The sequence below is a fragment of the Acomys minous genome (genome assembly GCF_964271855.1).
Source record: "Acomys minous genome assembly, chromosome: 11".
NCBI lineage: Eukaryota > Metazoa > Chordata > Mammalia > Rodentia > Muridae > Acomys > Acomys minous.
Genome location: NC_140492.1, coordinates 89,296,787 through 89,315,394, shown reverse-complemented (window position 1 = coordinate 89,315,394; position 18,608 = coordinate 89,296,787). Strand labels below are relative to the sequence as shown.

General features: G+C 36.8%; 1 protein-coding gene across 2 annotated transcripts in view; it reads right to left on the bottom strand.

Moving 5' to 3' along the window:
• Positions 1-18,608, bottom strand: part of EDIL3 (EGF like repeats and discoidin domains 3) — a 460,517-nt gene that overhangs the window by 135,772 nt on the left and 306,137 nt on the right. For both annotated transcript variants that reach the window (XM_084802296.1, XM_084802295.1), the window contains one exon: positions 17,545-17,726. In XM_084802296.1, the coding sequence (XP_084658422.1) occupies positions 17,545-17,726 (182 nt within the window). The remainder of the gene's footprint in view (positions 1-17,544; positions 17,727-18,608) is intronic.

The following is an 18,608-nucleotide window of genomic DNA, read 5'->3' as shown; positions in this document are numbered from 1 at the left end:
ATTGTTTTCTGCTTTTATTTAATGTGAGTGCATTAAGCAAAACGGAAAGAAGGGGCCATTGCTCTGTAACTCATGTCTAATGGCTTTCCCCCAGCAACAATTTCACTTTCTTGACTCTTACACTGCTGAATTTAGGGTAAACTAAATAACTACACATTTTTGCCTTCCTTTGCCCCCTCCTACAGCTCAACATAATTGTAAGAGGAAGCATGAGGGCCTTACATATCAAGGCATCTTTTGACTACATTGTTATTAAAATTCAAATTTGTGTATTAATATACTATACTATGAAGTAGTTGGCTACTTTTTGTTATTATTTAATATGGCTTTATTCCTAACATAGTTGGTATGAAAGGTATTAAATGATTTGTTTAAAATACTTTAGTTAGATCAGCTCATGACACGGTTTTAATATGGTGTCTACAATTCAGACTTATTCGGACAATATTTCAAAATCTCCTCAAAAATTCTTAATGGAAACAAAAGATTCATTGTAGTCTATAGTAGATTCTTCTTAGAGGAGTATATTTTAATTTTCCTACCTGCTTATGCATCTTTGTAGTGATGATTAATTTCTAATTTAAATGTTTTTCCTCCCCTAAGGAACTTTTTGGTACTGCACTTAAAGGGCATTTAACTGAAAATCTTAAAACAAAATTATAAACAGTAAAATATCCAGAATTCTCTTAATATTTAGAACCCATTTTAATGAATATGCTTGAAATAGTGTCCTTGGGACTGAGGATATGAGTTCAGAGCCTCTTGTTCCTAGGAGCTAAGATGTAATGGTGGATTTGTGAGAATTCTTACTGGACAGATGTGAAGCCAGCAGAACAGAACGTGGGCATCCTTTTAACTGACAGTGATGTGTGCATCCTTTGTTATCTGACAGGGATATGTGCATCCTGTGTTATCTGGCAGTGATGTGTGCATCCTGTATTAACTGATACTGATGTGGGCAGCTGTGTTAACTGACACTGGTGTGGGTACCAGTGTTAACTGACACTGGGGTGGGGAATAGTGTTAACTGACACTGGGGTGGGCATCCTGTGTTAACTGACACTGGGGTGGGCATCCTGCATTAACTGACAGTGATGTGGGCATCCTGTGTTAGCTGACACAGATATGGACATCCTGTGTTATTTGACAATGATGTGAGCATCCTGTGTTATCTGACAGTGATGTGGGCACCTGTATTAACTGACAGTGATGTGGGCGCCTGTGTTAACTGACAGTGATGGAGGTGGAGGCACCTGTGTTAACTGACAGGCAGTGATGTGGATGACCATCCTGTTTCAGCTGGCTCATGTGTGTGGGGAGAGTCTAATTTACTTGGTGCTTATGTTCAAGTTTACCGTACAGGGTCTATCCTTATTAATAAATATTAAAAGTATTATGTTACGTATGGTGTGCACCTTTAATTACTAGAATTTGTAGAGGATGACGGATAGCTGTGCATTTGAGACCATCTTGGTCTATGGAGTAAGTTCCTGCATACCTTGGTGTATATAGAGAGATGCTGTCTCAAAAGACAAAAAGGCACACAAATATATATGTGTATATATATATATATGTATGTATATATATGTAGGTATATATATATGTATGTATGTATGTATGTATGTATGTATGTATGTATATTGTCAGTGACAAGTATGATGCAGCTTTTCCATAATGAGGACAAAGTAATGAAGTAAGAAGGATAAAGGAATAATTTATTCATTTGAAAATACTTCATTCATGGAGGCCCACAATACACACACACACACACACACACATACACACACACACACACACACACACACACATACTGCCTCCTCCTTCCATAAAACACAGTGCCTTCCATAAGTTCTGTGAACTGAAGTCATAACCTTGTGCTTGTGTGACAGGCGCTTTTTTTGACTGAACAATTTTCCTAGCCACTGTTACATGGTTTTAAAATAATCTTGTATAAATAAAAGCTGAATAAATGTTAGAATCTAAGAAATTATTTAAAATCTACATATTATATCCTTTAAATTTTAAATTTCTTTTTTAAAGTACCTTAATATAATTGTATTTAACATTCTCTGAACATCCAAGAATGAAATATTTTAAAACGGGGAATTTATTATTTTATCCTTCTTACTTCATTAGTGTGTCATTGGTATGAAGAAGCTGCATCATTCTTGCCACTGACTAAATTTGTTTGTATTTATCACATCTGTCTTAGAGTTTATTTTATGAGAAGTGAGTGAGGAAGACTATTTACGTTTCAAGTGCTTACATTTAAAATTATAAGATCCCATGGTTTAAAAGTAATATAAATTTCTGTTAACAATATTAAAATCTCTTTTGGGCATTTAAAATTAGATGCATTAAGTAATGCTTGACACAATTTGAGAGTAAATTGAATTGTATATTTCAATTTTTCATTACATGTCATTTTTACAATTTTTAGTAGCTTCTTCTGTCTTTGAAGTGCATGCACACTCACACACACAGACACACATAAGACACACACACACACACACACACACACACACACACATTTTTTAACTACAGAGTTCACCAATTTCAACAATGTTATCCTATTATTACTGTTGTATCCATTTTATACACTTTGCTACTGTAAATAATTGTTTAGATGTAAAGCTGATAAGAACAAACAGTTCACTTGATTTAACCCAAAGACTACTTTTCTCCAAGGGACTCTCATGGCAAAATAAACCACCTTTAAGTTCATAGCTCATGTCCAACTGTGGATGGCCTACAGAAAACAAGCTCAATGGCATCTTTGGAGGTTCTTTGCTTTATAATTTTATTCTGGGGCTTTTTCTTTATTGTTCTGTTTTTCTTTGTTTTCCACCTTACAGATCCTTTGCATTTATATTTTGGTTTCTAGTTTTCTGCATTTCTGGGATTCCTTTATGCAAAAAAGTGTATCCTTATGCATATTTTTATGCTTTTCATTCTTTTTTGTTTGTTTGTTTGTCCTATTCCAACTTGTTTTATTCTTCATCTTTTAGTTTACTTTATTATTGTTTCATATACCCCTGTGTGTGTTCTAATGAGAGACAGAATGGATGCAGATCTGAATGTGAGGGGGGGAGGGGAAATTGTAATCAGAATTTACTGTATGTAAAGAAGCTATTTGCAATAAAAGAAAAAGCCATTATGTATGGTTAATTCATGAAATACTTTTTTGATATCTATAATCTATAAATACCATTATAGTTCAGGAAAAATATAAACATAGAAAAGATGGTTTGCACTTCTCACATGAAATCTAAAGAGGAAAAGAAACACAGAAATAAATTTTAACAGGATAGGTGCCATTAAATTATAACTACCTTGACAGGAAAGAGAAAATGCCCAATTTTATAGATATAGACAAGAAACCAATGCATTAAAATGTGGGAGGACTTCACTGGGTCTATGCGCCAGCAAAATTGCAATTCCTGTCACAGGAGGGCCTGGGGTTTGGTTCAGCTACGAGGACAACAGAGACTCTGACGGAGGAGAGATTCTTTTGTATTGTAGAGTTATAAGAGGCATGTGTGGTCTGGGAAAAGGATAATTTCTTCTGCAGCGGTAATCAACTTGCAACTGCCCCTCACCTAATGTAGAAGGAAAACATATTTCCTCTTATGGCTAATTTGTAATGAACTTACACTAAAAAAATGTTATGGTGTTATTTCCTTCTGTCTTAGAGCTAGTCCTGGACAGGCAGCTTTGTGGACGTATATGAGGTACAGTTCACTTCATAGGAATGATAGAAAACCCAAAGTAACAGTGCTGAAAAGAAATGTTTGTTTCTTCTTTGTAAACTTGTCACTGGGCAAAGAGGCTAACACATGAGGACACCAAAACCCTTCCCTTATTGTTCACTGTGTTGTCTGAACCGTGGTCCAAGCTGAGAGCTCCTAAGTCCCTGACAGCAGAGCAGTGGGAAATCTGAGTGAGAAGGTGGGGAGATACGTGCTCGGCTTCCTTAAGGAAGATTCCAAGATACTACCCTCTGATGGATCTGCTTGTAAGCCTTGGACCTGTTGCAGCCTCACACCACAGTGTCTTCGTTAGGGTTTTATTGCTGTGAAGAGATGCTGTGACCATGGCAACTCATAAAGGAGAACATTTAACTGGGCCTGGCTTACAGTTTCAGAGGTTTAGTCCGTTATCATCATGGCGGGAAGCATGGCAGCGTGCAGGCAGAGATGGTGCTGGAGAAGGAGCACAGAGTCCTACTCCTTGATCTGGAGTCAGCAGAAGGAGGCCATGTCCCACACTGGGCATACCTTGTGCATCTGACCTCAAAGCCTGCCTCCACAGCGACACACTTCCTCCAGCAAGGCATTGCCTTCTCATAGTGCCACTTCCTAGTCAAGCTATTGAGGCCATACCTATTCAAACTACCATACACAGTTACTAAAACCAAAGGTTGAAATATCTACCTTTTACATTCTAGAATAAAACATGATCACCTCATAACTTGCTTTGTGTGCAAACACATCAAAACGATACTGGAAGAGAGGTAAGGGTCGTGTCTGCAGTTCTCAATAAATATTTGTTGACTTGGTGGGAATAAACTAATCAATCACTAGCTACGCAGTCAATATTTTCCTCCATGTTTATTGTGTAATCTGCGCCATCTGAAAGGACCCTTGGTTGTTGGTGATGCTTCATTACAAAGAAGCTAATCCATAAAATGTTTAAGTAACTTTATTTAAAGTGACAGTTAAGGGATAGAGGGAGGATACAAGGGATGGGCTAATTGAGATGTAATATGAATAAATTAATAAAATATTAAAAAATAAAGTGACAGTTAATAGCCATCATTACTGTCATTGAAGGTGACATTACTTCTCAACAGAGTAGTACTGTTTGTACAAGTATGCTTGGTCTGTGTAAGATTTAAAGAGCGAAGACCAGATGATGTGACATATTCTTTTCCCTCTATATCCTATTTCCTTTAATATATATGTATTATGAAACATAAAAAGTATAATATGATTTTGTTTATGAAAGAGCAGCCAGTGAAGCTGGTAGGAATATAAGGTGAGACAACATGTTCCATTCCTAATAGTTAGTTATCTACCAGAGTAAGTTCTTAGGAAAAAAAATGGAAAATGTTATGCAGAAAAAAATATAAAAGGGTTCATCAAGACAGCCCAGCATGTGAAAGAGCTTGCCATAAATTCTGATGGTCAGAGTTTGACTCCTGGTACCCACAGAGTGGACAGAGAGAAGTAACTCCTACAACTTGTCCCCTGACCTCCAAGCATGTATTGTGGTATGTGCCTCTTCCACGACAAATGAAAAATTAACTGGAATAAGACATCATAAAGAAAAGAACAAGAAGCTACCAGTTCTCAGTGCTCAATAAATTGCAGTTCATCTGCTGCAGATTAGAAAACAAGAAAGGTATTCTCAAATGTATTAGATAATGAATTCCTCTTTTACATTTTTTTATGTACAATTTTCACATCTAAGCTAAGGCCCCTCACAAAGGAAAATCTAAGATTCATTGGCAATTACATTAAATTATGGCGTTTTTATTCTATGGGATTACTGTGTTTTATTTAAAGGCTTGGAAAATATCATTATATACACACAGATACTGGCTCAGGCTAGGCTCCTGCTAGGAATACTAAAATAGAAAAAATTCATATCTACTTCTAAATTTACTACTTAATCTATTAATGGCTGTAATGAGAGGAATCAAATATGAAGACCTAAGTTTAAAAGAGTTGTTTAAGTCTGAGAAACAAAATAATGTCTATATGTTATGAACTCACAGCAGAAATACTTCAAACTATTGGAGCATTAAGTACATAATAGAAGCAAGAAAACTATGAGCTTATTTGTGCATGAGAGAGAGTTAGATTATTTTTCCTAGAACCAAAATCATAAGAAAATGAAGCAATCTATATTAAGTATACCAATGTTAGGCTAAAACAGCTACAATTTTAATTAAATATATCAATTCTGGAAAGCAGCAGCAGCAACATTAAGAATAAACACATGGGGAAAATGTAGCCAATATATGATATAAAAATATGTTCTCAACGCATTAATGGAAAATGGATTCACTTTTTCATAGCCTTGAAGTTCAGTTAGTTTCTTCCTGTGAGCCGTGCACAGTGGTTCTGCTGCGAAACTTTTGGTCTAAAAAAATGGTTAGATGGAAATAGAAAATAAAAAAGGAAAAAAGAAAAGCAAGCAAGCAAGACAATGACACTTTATCCCAGGATTCTCACTTCTCTAGCATTTGTCTAGTTTAAATGGACATTGCCAAACTACCTTCCACTAACTGTGATCCTAGAACTAATGGGGGGGGGGTGGTTAAAGGAGATAAGCAGAAAGGAGAAAGGATCGTACATCCATAATGCACCAATATGGAAGTAATTAATTAATTAATCCACTTCTACCCACCTAATAGAGCAAGGGCCTTACTTTTCCACCCCCTTACTAGACACTATGATCAAGAATAGTAAAACCAGACTGGTCACTTTTCCAAGTAACTGAACTTGTACAAATAGGATTTTTCCTGCTGCATATTGTGCTGGGTGTTCATAAGATGACAGTTGGCAAGCCACTGTTCAAAGTTCGAGCTTTGACAGAGTCAAGAGCCCATTGGAAAATCCTTAATCAATATTTCATGTGAACTTAGTTTCACCTGGTATGTCTTCCCACTTTGGAGGCAGGTTCCCTTTTCATATTTTACTGTGCTAGTATTTCCAGATAACCCCCAAAGTCTTCAGTCTAAGACTTTCCCTCTTATTTCTGAATTCTTTCCCTCATTTTTTTGGACTTAATCTATTTGGTTCCCATTTGTTTTGAGAAACTTACTTAAGGCCATCCTACAATATGGGGAAATGCCAAAGTCACCTTTAATAATTAAAACGTAAAAGGATTATACTCTGGGTTCATGAAATGTAGGAAGTTCGTCTTTTATGACATGATTGCAGATATAAAAATAAAACATTTAAAGCCAGGTCTTGCGGGATGTAGATATTTTTACACTCCTTTTACTATTTAATTCTGGCTTAATTATTGAAGGCAAAGAAAAATCCTTTGGAAACAATTGAACATGAACATTTTCCACATGTGTATTAATGGCCTTTACCTTAGAGTGACAGAAACAGTCAGTCTAACAATAAAGCATCACCAAGAGGAAGCTAGGTCGTAGATTTTGTGATGTACCTTTACCATCCATTACTTTGAAATGCATCACACTGAGGTCATATTTTAAAGCATAGTGTACTGTACTCCAGGATCTCGGCATAGCTAATAAAGCAACTTCTAATAATTAAACAGACAGCTCTAAAATGTTTCTTGCTAGACAGCAAGCTTGAGTTGTACTGACGGTATCAAAGTGCACGTAAGGTATCTGCCCTTGGCCATTCTCTGACCCACTGGTTCAGAAACTAAGAGAGGAGCCCTGTTTAAAGAGATCATAATGCGCCTTTTATGTAAACTTTGAGAACCACTGTTACAGACTAGCAGTGGAATACGGGCTGATGGACAAACACGAAACTCTTACCTTCGAGTTGTAGGAAATTCAACACTCTGCGTTGTAGGAAAATTTCACACTTAACTATGTACCACGTTCACCTCCTACCCACCCCGAATCGAAAGGAATTACCACAAGCTGTTGAAGAGTATGCAGAACTTGCTTTTTCAGAACTGATTTCTCACACCAGCTGTCTGACTCTGAGTCATGATTCTGCATCATACAAGCTTAGGAAACCCAGATAACTCATCTATATCTGCACACCCGAATAATATGAATTAAATGAGTGACTTGAAAGTGTTGGTAAACACACGGAGTAGCTAGAGCTCCTTTCAGCTAATAGCACGCCACGGGAAATGCATCTGTTTCTAACTAGTATAGGTGGCTGTGTGTCTGTTTCACCAGGTTTATGTCCAGTTAGTTTTGAGAGTTCCAAGATAGAAAAAGCTTTCAAGTTAATTGCAGCCATGAGAAAATGAAGCCTTCAGAATGAGGCCAGGTGGCTTGGTAGTTGGTCATATTTTCAACACAAGGAGGTTTTCAGTGAGGCACTGGGGCTGAACAAATTTGCTCAGTGTCTGCTGTAGAAATAAGGGATTCCTTCAGCCCTGTCCAAATAGTAATAGCGCCGGCTCCCAGAAGATAAACATGAAGAGACAGGCAAAGCATTACTTCAGGCTCACACTTTTCTACAACCTCTCTGCATTTCTCACATGTAGGTACTGGAGGACAGGCTGCCAGGAAAGTTTCTGCCTTCCTGCAGAAGGCATTTGATGCAGCTGTGTTAAACTGCTGCAGGAGAGACAGGAGTGACCCTTATTCATTAAGACCGGTTCCCACAGGGAGTTCTCTGCTAAGCAGGCTTAACGCCCTTGGCTGAGAGGATTCTGCCTCACAATACTGAAGAGTACAGTTAGCTACAGAGGTTTGTAAGTGGCTCAGAAAGATAATAGTCTCTCAAAGGCGACTGCAGCTTACAGCACTTCAGTCCCCCATGCCAGGAATAGGTCTGTACATATCAGAGGTTGCCTAGCTGCCTGTGGGATGAGAAGCCAAGACAGAACCAAGGGAATGGCGGCCACAAAAGAAATCAAGGAGGATTCTGTATCCAGAGATTCTGCATTGTGAATGATTTTCTCATAGATACAGAGTTGTTGCTTTGTATGGTCTCATTATTTTCTTCATTTTAATATAGTCTAAAATGATGGAGGTGGTCCCATAAAAGGGCCTTTAAAGTTTCAAACTTTGAAAATCCTAGTTCGACTTTAAAAAGCTTCCTCAGGGCCAACACGGATAGCAAGTAAAACGAGGAAATATTATTTATATATTTGTTAGTGGAGTATTATTGCATCGTTTCTTCATCCCAGCTCTTCTCTTCAAATCCTCCTGCGTACTAGTCTTAGCTTTCTCTCAGTTTTTATGGTCTATATTTTCATCAATTATTGTTGCATATATATGCATGGTTTTATGATTTCCTAAATCCGTCCTACTCAATCTGCCTAATGTCACTTCTTACTTGGTTGACCATTTGGTGGGGTTCAGGGATCCTTGCCCAAAGGAGACAGAAAGTGTGCTAGAACCAGAGGATGAGACAGTTTGCTTTGCCCTGGATCTCCTAGGAATGTCAAAAGACATACCCATGAAGTCTCATGAACATGAAGTATTTTTTACAAGGAAAACTTATTAATTATCTCCTTGTTAGACAAACACTAGGTTGCTTTTTTTGTTTTGTTTTGTTTTTTACTATCTAAGGATATTCATCTTAAAGGGAGAGGAGACATATAAATTATAAAATTATGTCTCAGTTTCTAGACTTCTTTCTTGCTATTATAGCAAAAAATTTTATCAAAAACAATTAAAAACACTCAGTATATTATTACCTCAAGACTCAGACGTACCACTCCTGGGCATATATCCGAAAGATGTTCCATCATACAACAAGGACATTTGCTGAACTATGTCCATAGCAGCTTTATTCATAATAACCAGAATCAGAAGACTACCTAGATGCCCCTCAACTGAAGAATGGATACAGAAATTGTGGTACATTTACAGAATGTAATACTACTCAGCTATTAAAAACAAGGAAACCTTGAAATTTGCAGGCAAAGAAAAAAAAAGAAAGGAAGGAAGGAAGGAAGGAAGGAAGAAAGAAAGAAAAGGAATTTGCAGGCAAACAGATGGAACAGAATAGATCATCCTGAGTGAGGTAACCCAGACCCAGAAAGATACTCACTTATAGATGGATATTAGGCCAACATAGATATCCTTTGAGAGACTCCACCAAATGGGGGATCTGCAGAGCTGCTGGGACTCGGAGTTGGACTCTCAGAGCAGAGCATTGAGAGTCATACGGAAGAGTGGGGGAGGGATGAAAAGACTCAGAGCCGTCAGGAGCTCCACAAGGAGACCACCAAGGCCAAAGGATCTGGACATAGAGAGCTCTGCACAGACTGATGTACCAACCAAGGACAATGCATGTAGAGAATCTAGTCCCCTGTTCAGATGTAGCAGATGGGCAGCTCATTCTCCACGTGGAGTTGGAGAGGAATAGGGCAGAAGAGGGGAGATGGGAACAGGAAGATACTGAGCGAGGGGGTAACAATTGGCATGTAATGTGGATAAATTGTAAAAAATAAAAAATATAAAGTTTTGATTAAATTTTAGTGTGTGAATGCCTGTGTCTGTGACTGTGTTTGTAGTGTGTGTGTGTGTGTGTGTAGTGTGTACCTGTATGTATGTGGTATGTATATGTATGTGGCATAAACCTATATGTGGTTTTTATATATGACTGTATGTCTGTATGTGTATGCTTGTCTGTGTGTGGTGTGTGAATATGCCTGTATGTCTGTGGTGTGTGTGTGTGTATGCTTATATGTGTGCGGTGTGTGTATATGCCTGTATGTCCGTGGTATGTGTGTGTATGCTTGTATGTGTGTGAGGTCTGTGTGTGTATGCCTGTATTGTGTGTTCTGTGGCTGTATGCTTGTATGTGGTGTATGTTTTTTTTGTGTGTGTGTGTTTGTATGTGTATGTGTAGGCTTGCATGTGTGTGGTGTGTGCCTGCACATGCAAGAGTAAATTTGTGGGAGTCAGAGGATAATTCTCAGGAGTCAGCTCTCTTCTTCTATTATGTGGGTCTCAGAAATCTAATTCAGGTCATCAGAATTGGCAACAAGAGCCCTGACCTGCTAGGCTATCTAGATGGCCCCAAACATTCATTTTTTTTAGCATTTCAGGAATGAAATATAAATGAGAAAACAAAAGTATAACTTGAGATATTTGGTGCAGAGTTTGACTGGCAGGCTTCTCCGTAAGTAACTTACAGATTTCACTCATATTTCTCTATTGTGACTTGTGAAAGCAGTATGTAGTGATTGGGGAGGAAATGCTGATCATTGGGTTATTATCAAGTTAGATTCCTTTCTCTGGAAGATGAATGAGATGTTTTGGATTCATTGTATACTATATGTCAGCAGTGGGATATCATATGTAACTGAAGGGAATGTAGCAAGTTGCTTGGGTACTATTAGAGTCCTTGAATGTTGTGTGGTTACTATGGGAAATAAATCACTTTATTACATATTCCCTGCTCTTTCAATAGTCATTCATATGAATCCATTAGCAGTCTTTTCATGGTGTTATGAAAACGGATGTAAAATAGGTGAAAATCGTATGATTTCCCATCATCACCACCAGATGATCGCAATATAAGGATAAGGGAGAAATGGCCAATAAGTAACTATGGAGGCACTATAACTGTTATCCTGAAAACTAGTCTGATGATGAGGCGGTTTTGCATCATTCTGAGAGAGAGAGAGAGAGAGAGAGAGAGAGAGAGAGAGAGAGAGAGAGAGAGAGAGAGAGAGGACCAAGTATCAAGCAAGCTTTCCTATGTATGGAATTTCCAGTGTGAAAACTTGAAATGTAATTTCGTAAAGTAATTATCAGTTGTGTTTCAAATGCAGCAAGTGGGTAATTTTTTTTTTACATAATGTCCTTTTCTACTAATAAAAAAGAACCAGGAGTCATGTTGGAGCATTAACCGTTCCATAACTAGTACATAAGACCGAGCTCATAGTAAAGTTACACTGTTCCATAACTAGTAACAGAGCACTTAGTTACCCACTGACACTAAAGCCAAGAACACTCCCAAAATGCACTCTGGTATAGCTCACAGATGCTTCCCCGACTCCTGCGTTTCCTTCCTACTTAATTTCTCTGCTCTTGCTTTCCTTTTCCCTACCTCTCAAGTCACCACTCTGGGATTTCAAGCACAACATCACCAGGATCCATTGTCACACTCAAGCAAACTTGTTGTTTGCTTTTTTAATTTATCTCTTATCATAACTGAGGCAGAAAGAAAACTCAACATAATGATCAAGTCCCCATGCTTCGCAGGCTGATGGAGTTTTTAAGCATGCAGTCTGAGGATGACACGCAGCTGCTTTGAGGAGCACTGTTGTGCCTTTATTTTTGCCAAAGGACTCATAATCCTGCATGTATTATAATGTGGGAGCTATCTTCCTTTTTCATTTACATACAGTGTGACTCAAAGAAAAGAAGCGTGTTAAGACCATGGCCAAATCTCCTGAAAGTAAAATGGATTTTTTTTTCAAACAGAAGAGACCCAATATACTTTACTCCGTGTTAAAAGACTACCACCAACACAGAGACGAGTAGGAAGTTAACCTCCAACTGAAAGTCTAAAGTATTATTCTATATTATCCCCATCAACATGTAACAATAGAGTTATGCAATGAATAGGGAAATGGTACTTTCTTCACATTCTGCAGTTACACATATATGTCATTTTAGGGTTTGATAAAAAGTACTGCTAAAATAAGCTGTTTGCACAGGGTAAAATGGTGTGATTATGCTGTATGTTACTGAGACAAGTTCAGATATCCTGTCTTTGTAGTTTTCTTTCTTTTTCCCTTTTGCATCTGCATACCCAGAGCTGCTCTCTTGACCTCCTGAAAGGGTACTGTGGCTTGGTAGCAGGCATGAGCAAGCACTCTTCTACTGACTACAAGGCCAGTGTCTTACACTAAATCTCCCAGGTTGGCCTGGAAGACACTGGCCTATGCTTCCAAGACTGGCTGACGCAGAGCACTGAAGCATCTCAACTAGGGTACTGTTTTGCTGTTTCAGTACCGAATATAGTAAATCACAGCATCTGAGCATCGTTTAGTAAATGTTTGGTAATAGTCTGCATACATAAATAGCTAGACATTCAGTATGTGAGGACCCAAAATCACATCAGAAAGAAAAAAAAAAAAAGGAAATGAAACACTATTGCATATTCCTATAAAATAAACAGAAATAGAAAATAAATCTTTAAAAATAAATAGCAAGTAGTCAGCCTGGCTAATGCTATTCAGTTAGCAAAAACATCCAAAGGTTTAATAGAAGTGTTTTAGATTTTTCAATGAAGTAATCCCAAACATACTATCATGTGCAAAATTCCTGTTTCTAATGCATGATTCAGAACTAACAACTTATATCCTTGGGCACTAATAATCTGAAGCTTGATGTGGCTGTGCTTAATAGCTTGAAAAAATATAAGAGCAAAAGCTCAGAAAAATTCATGAAAATAAACTAAAATTTTGTTGAGCTACATTTACTATACTAACCTTTTAAATATGAACCAACTATGAACATCATGGTACCATCAATAATTAAATGCTCATTGTATAAATTTAAGTTGGCAATTTTAATCTTCATTTCATCAAGACAAAGAAGAAAATTAAATTGCACACTAAAAATTAGTATATTATGTCATACACCTGAAGGATTAAAAGAGCAGTGCACTTACTTATTATAAGTGGATTTAACAAAGTACTCTAAAACTTCATTTGAAATGCTGAATATAAATAAAAGAATCAAGAAAGAGGAAAATTTAATAATGACTTCTCCAACACAGAGAATATAGTACCTAATTAGAATCAGTTTTTTAAGTATGAGCTTTAACTAATTGATACTTTCTCTTTAGAAAAATAACATGAAATAAGATCTCTTAAAGACTACAGCAATAAAATATGTTCCCTGAGGATATAAACAATGCCTGCATATTGAATAGCAGTGGCAAGCTTTGAATTTCAGTTCATTTTGTGCAAGTGATCTTCCTCTACAAAACATGTTATGTTGGCCTTTACACAGGTTATTTCTCCTGAGTTCACTATCATTTTCACATAAAAAATAATTCCATCGCCACACACTATCTCCTTCATGGGGATTAATATCATTCCTCTTTGAAGAAAGATAAATGTATGATTATTCTCTTTAAGATGATCAACTTATCTTCAATCTAAAATTTTCTGAGGTGACCATTTTCTTGTTCCATTGAATGATTACTTCTCTTAGACAAAGAAGACATACATACTTTACTTTGAAAAAAAATGATGTGTTGTGTTAAGTACATGAGAAACTAGTCCAGAAATAAAATGATAAATCTGTCCCTATAAATGATGAGTGCATTGCTGGACGTGGTGGCACATGCCTTTAATCCCACCACTAGGGAGGCAGAGGCCAGCCTGGTCTGCTAAGTGAGTCCACGATAGCCAGGACTATGAGAGAAACCCTGTCTCAAGAAACCAAAATAAATAATAAATAAAACAAAGATGAGTATATTTAAGATTGTCCAAATGAGTCAACATTCTGCTTCACAAATACTGGCTTAGCCATGTTTATTACTACTTTATTCACAATAGCTAGGAAATAAAAAAAAAAAGTTAAATATTCTTTAACTGAGCAATGAACAATGAAAATGAAGTACGTATATGCTATGGAACCGTTCAGCTGCAATGAAAACTAAAATCATGACAGTGAAGACAGACGGCTGAAACTAACCCAGACCCTAAAACCAAACACTCACGATGTCTCTCATTTGTGGAACATAACTCTAAATCTTTAGATGCGAATGTTTAACATAGAGCAACCATTAAAACCAAGAAAGTAAAGGAGAACAGTGGGTCACAGAGATGGAGAGGAAGATGTTAGGATACAGGTGCTGCGAAAGAGATGTAAGACTGTGAGGGTTGGGACCAACCTGGGGAGGGAGGAAAGAAGAGCAATATAGGGTTAGAGGGAAGAAGGAAGGATAAACAACACTAGGATGTTCTAAAATCCATAGAGAGTGATTATTTTATGTTTACTTAAAATTGAACATGGAGAGAGGCACAGAGACACACAAACACACAGACAGACCTGCAAGCACATACACACACACACACACACACACACACACACACACACACATACACACACACTTAATGAAGGTACTCCTGTTGGGGCTCCTCCTTTAAGGGGACTCCTCTTAAAAAGTCAAAGATTAGCTACTGAAATTCCAGTGCAGGACATGGGAGACCTCTTTTCAAGCTGTTGGTCAGGAGAGTTCACAAAACCGCTAAAATATAGATTATTGACTTTGACTTCCCCCACACCAGAAAAAGAAGGTACCTTGAGCAAACACTTAGAGGAATCAAGCACAAACTAACCTGAAAGTCTCTTGCCTGAGGACTAGCTCTCACTGTTTTAGATGGAACTATGAAGGCATTGAAGGGGTTAAAACGGTCACTGGCTCAATCTCCCTGCAATGACTACAAGCTACAGAACAGCAAGTTATTTAAAATGGGCAATAGTGGCATTTATATCATGGAGTAACCAACAACTATTTCATTGGACTTAGTACCAGAGAATAAATACATGGTACTGTAAGCTCAGCCCAGTACATGTGGCCAGTAAGGACATAGACCTTTGAGAAGAATCTGCTACTACCAATTTCCTAAACCAGCACAATTTCTAACTGCTTTCTAAATATTTGTCTTTACCCACAGATAATCTTAGCTCTCATCTCTTTGTCATTGAAACTTCAATCAGAAGCAGACAAAGAGTGTTACACAAAGGCAAAACTAGTGGAAATGCCAAGTACAACAGATCACTGGGTATACATAAACTACATACCCCAAACACTAAAGGTTTTGCAAATTTTGTATAAGATTGCAGAAGAGAACAGAAGGATTCTAAGAGTTAGAAGATCAGCACATTTCCTGGGAGATAATGCTTTCCCTGTATGCCAGACAATCTGCATGTATAAAATCCCAACAATATAGTTGAAAAAAAAAAGAGCTAAAAATGACCACACCAACTTACATGCCAATGTTGATGGAAGGATCTCATGAGACACCACCCTTGATAATGAACTATTGCCAATAAACCTCCACTGAAAGAGGGGGAATCAGCCTTCTCCTGGGAAACCTCTCAGATAGGCTTTCTAATACCAGTTTTAAGCAAACACACATACAAACAGTGCAAAATGAAATCAGCAAATTGTGCTTACAAACTATTCTGTATATAAATAAAACTACTATAATTAAAGAATAAAGGCTGTGAACTTGAAAAGGAGTCAGATAGAAGGAAAGGATTGTAAAACAAATAAAAACAGTAGGTAACCATGTAAACAGAGTACTCATTACTCATATGTGAAATGTTCAAACAGTATTTAGAGAATGTTTAAGGTTCTATATGGCAGTTCTAAAAATCCATTTGAGGCTAGCTGAGTAGGATGGCTAAAATGTGTCTAGAAAGATAACTATCAAATTAATATATTTCTTAATATATCTATTTTAACCCTAATTTTAAAAATCATTTTGATGCCACCCTGTTATAGATGTCATATTTCTATAATCTGGTACTTTTGTACACATATAGCTACAGATTGAAATATTCAGTTGTGGATTTTGAGTTAAGTTCTGCAAATGCATGCCAAGATTAATTCACAAACAGAATATGTACTTCATATATGAACTCTATATGGCTGTGAAGATAAAGGCAGTGCACCTGGTTTATATATAATTTACTAAGAGACTCCAGCAAAGAAAGACACTGAAAGAGGTTTGGCTTAGTTTTGAAGTAGGAAAGTCTTTCTACCCAACCACAAATTAATTTTGTTGCTATTAATACCTGTATGTAAACCTCTAAATATATTATACTTAATGTAACATAAAGTGTTCCATGTTTCTCTGACTCAAATCACGGTGAAATGATCATTTATCTAATAAAATTAATTTAGAGGACTCCATGGCAACAGAATGATGCACAAGCCGTTTAGAGTCACCCTACCACATTGGCAAACTCTCCACTGGATTTAAATGCATTTCTCCCATAACTCTGCTTGTCTGGATTCTCTGTACACCGTTCGTTGGATTCTCATGTAGGGCTTTTCGTTATGCTGTTTCCTGATCATCTAGAGCTACTTCCCAAAGTCACCTTATTTCAAAATTTTCTGTAGTTTCAACATGACTGCCCTGATTTTCAGTATACTGGACTTTTCTTCCTTTTAGTATGTGCTACTAATGATGTGGTAGACAGTCACTACATTATGGAACCACATGAATGACCACGGACATCAGGTTTTGCCATACATTTTCTCTTCCTAGTACATCTAATTTATGCTTTTACTCGAGTGCCCAGGAAGCTTCAATGGACAGACTGTGAGATATCAGCTTTACTTTGTTATCTCTTCTCTGGCAATGTACTTACTATCGCAATGAATTGTTGTTTTCTACTGTTTTAAAAGTATCTGGGGGGTGAGAATCAAAGGCACAATGAATTAAAATCCTCTCATTTATAAAAAAGAGGGCTCTACATACAGTTGGATATTTTCCTGACTGATGTGCATTTTATATTTGCAGATGGAAAACTAATTCTCACAAAGACTACATAGATAAAATTTTTACTTTTTTGTTTCAGACTCCGTTGCTAAATGTTAAGACTTTATGGATAAACATATGCACATAACAAGATCTCATACTTCAATATAATTTAAAACAGTGTATTTTGATCTAAAACTGCTTTCATCTTAATGCTGTTTTTACATTTTCAGAGTACGTGCATGTCTCCAACCTTTTTAGAATTTGCAGCCAGTTTGTTCCTAAACTAAATCACACTTTAACCTTAACAAAGAATCACAGCAAATTCTCCCGAGTTTACTTCCATAAATGATTCTTATTATTAGGAAAATGGATTTGTCCCTTCCCCCCTCTTACCTGAATCCACGGCCACCTGTCATTCTCAGCTGCTGTCCAGGCATTTATAAGTCCCTTCTTATTGAGCCGAGCGTAGTAGGGGTACCATTTCTGGAGCCCAAAAAGAGCTCGGTGAGTAGACGAAGCTGTGATTTGCTGATTGGATATGATCCCACCTTCGATTCCCAATGGCCCAGAGCATTCTGGAAAAAAAAATCAGGAAAAAATATATATGAATATCTCGAACGATAAGGATATCAGCCTTTAGGGCAATGGCATTTAAATGAGTTTAGTTTGTACCCATATACCTTTTCAGCCATACCCAGCTGGCAGATCTGTTCAGTACCACACTTGCAAATAGTAATAGGTAGCTATGTCACTTTCTGAACTCTGTGCTTTGGAAGTAGCTTCTCAATAGTTTATCTCTTCTATCATATGACTTAGATTTGTGCTGGTCTATTGTCTTAAACTGTGAGCTATATCAGCAAAAGCTGCTTCTTTTAAAAGGCCTATATTCAGTCCACAAGAGGAAATCAAGTCACATTTTATATTCACAACCATGTAAGACTCAGGAGTTTTTACTCCTTAAGAAATATTTGTTGTTAATTTTTCTTTACAAGAATAAAGATGGTTTTTGAATCAAAACTATTGTGATGCTACTATTTGCACTTCTATGAACCTTCAAACTTAATATACTTTTATTAAAAATTCATTACATAAATTTGTTGAAACTTATGACCTAATAGTTACCTATGACATCTAAATATAAAGATGGACTATTCAATAATCTTTATTATAAGAATACACTAACTATGAGCCAGAATGTACATTTTCAGACTTACAGTATGTGATGAATTTTAATATTATCTCCAATATTTTAAATGAAAATGTACAATTCTACATGTATAGTTTATCCATTTAAAAATTTAAGAACCTATCAATTTTCTACAAATATGTAACTTGGATCTGTAAAAATTCTCTATAAAATTTCAGTTGCTAAGGTTAAAGCATGGATTAAGATCATATGTTCTTATATATAAAATTCTTGAAATTGCAAGTGCAGGTAAAGTCATATAGAGCTACAC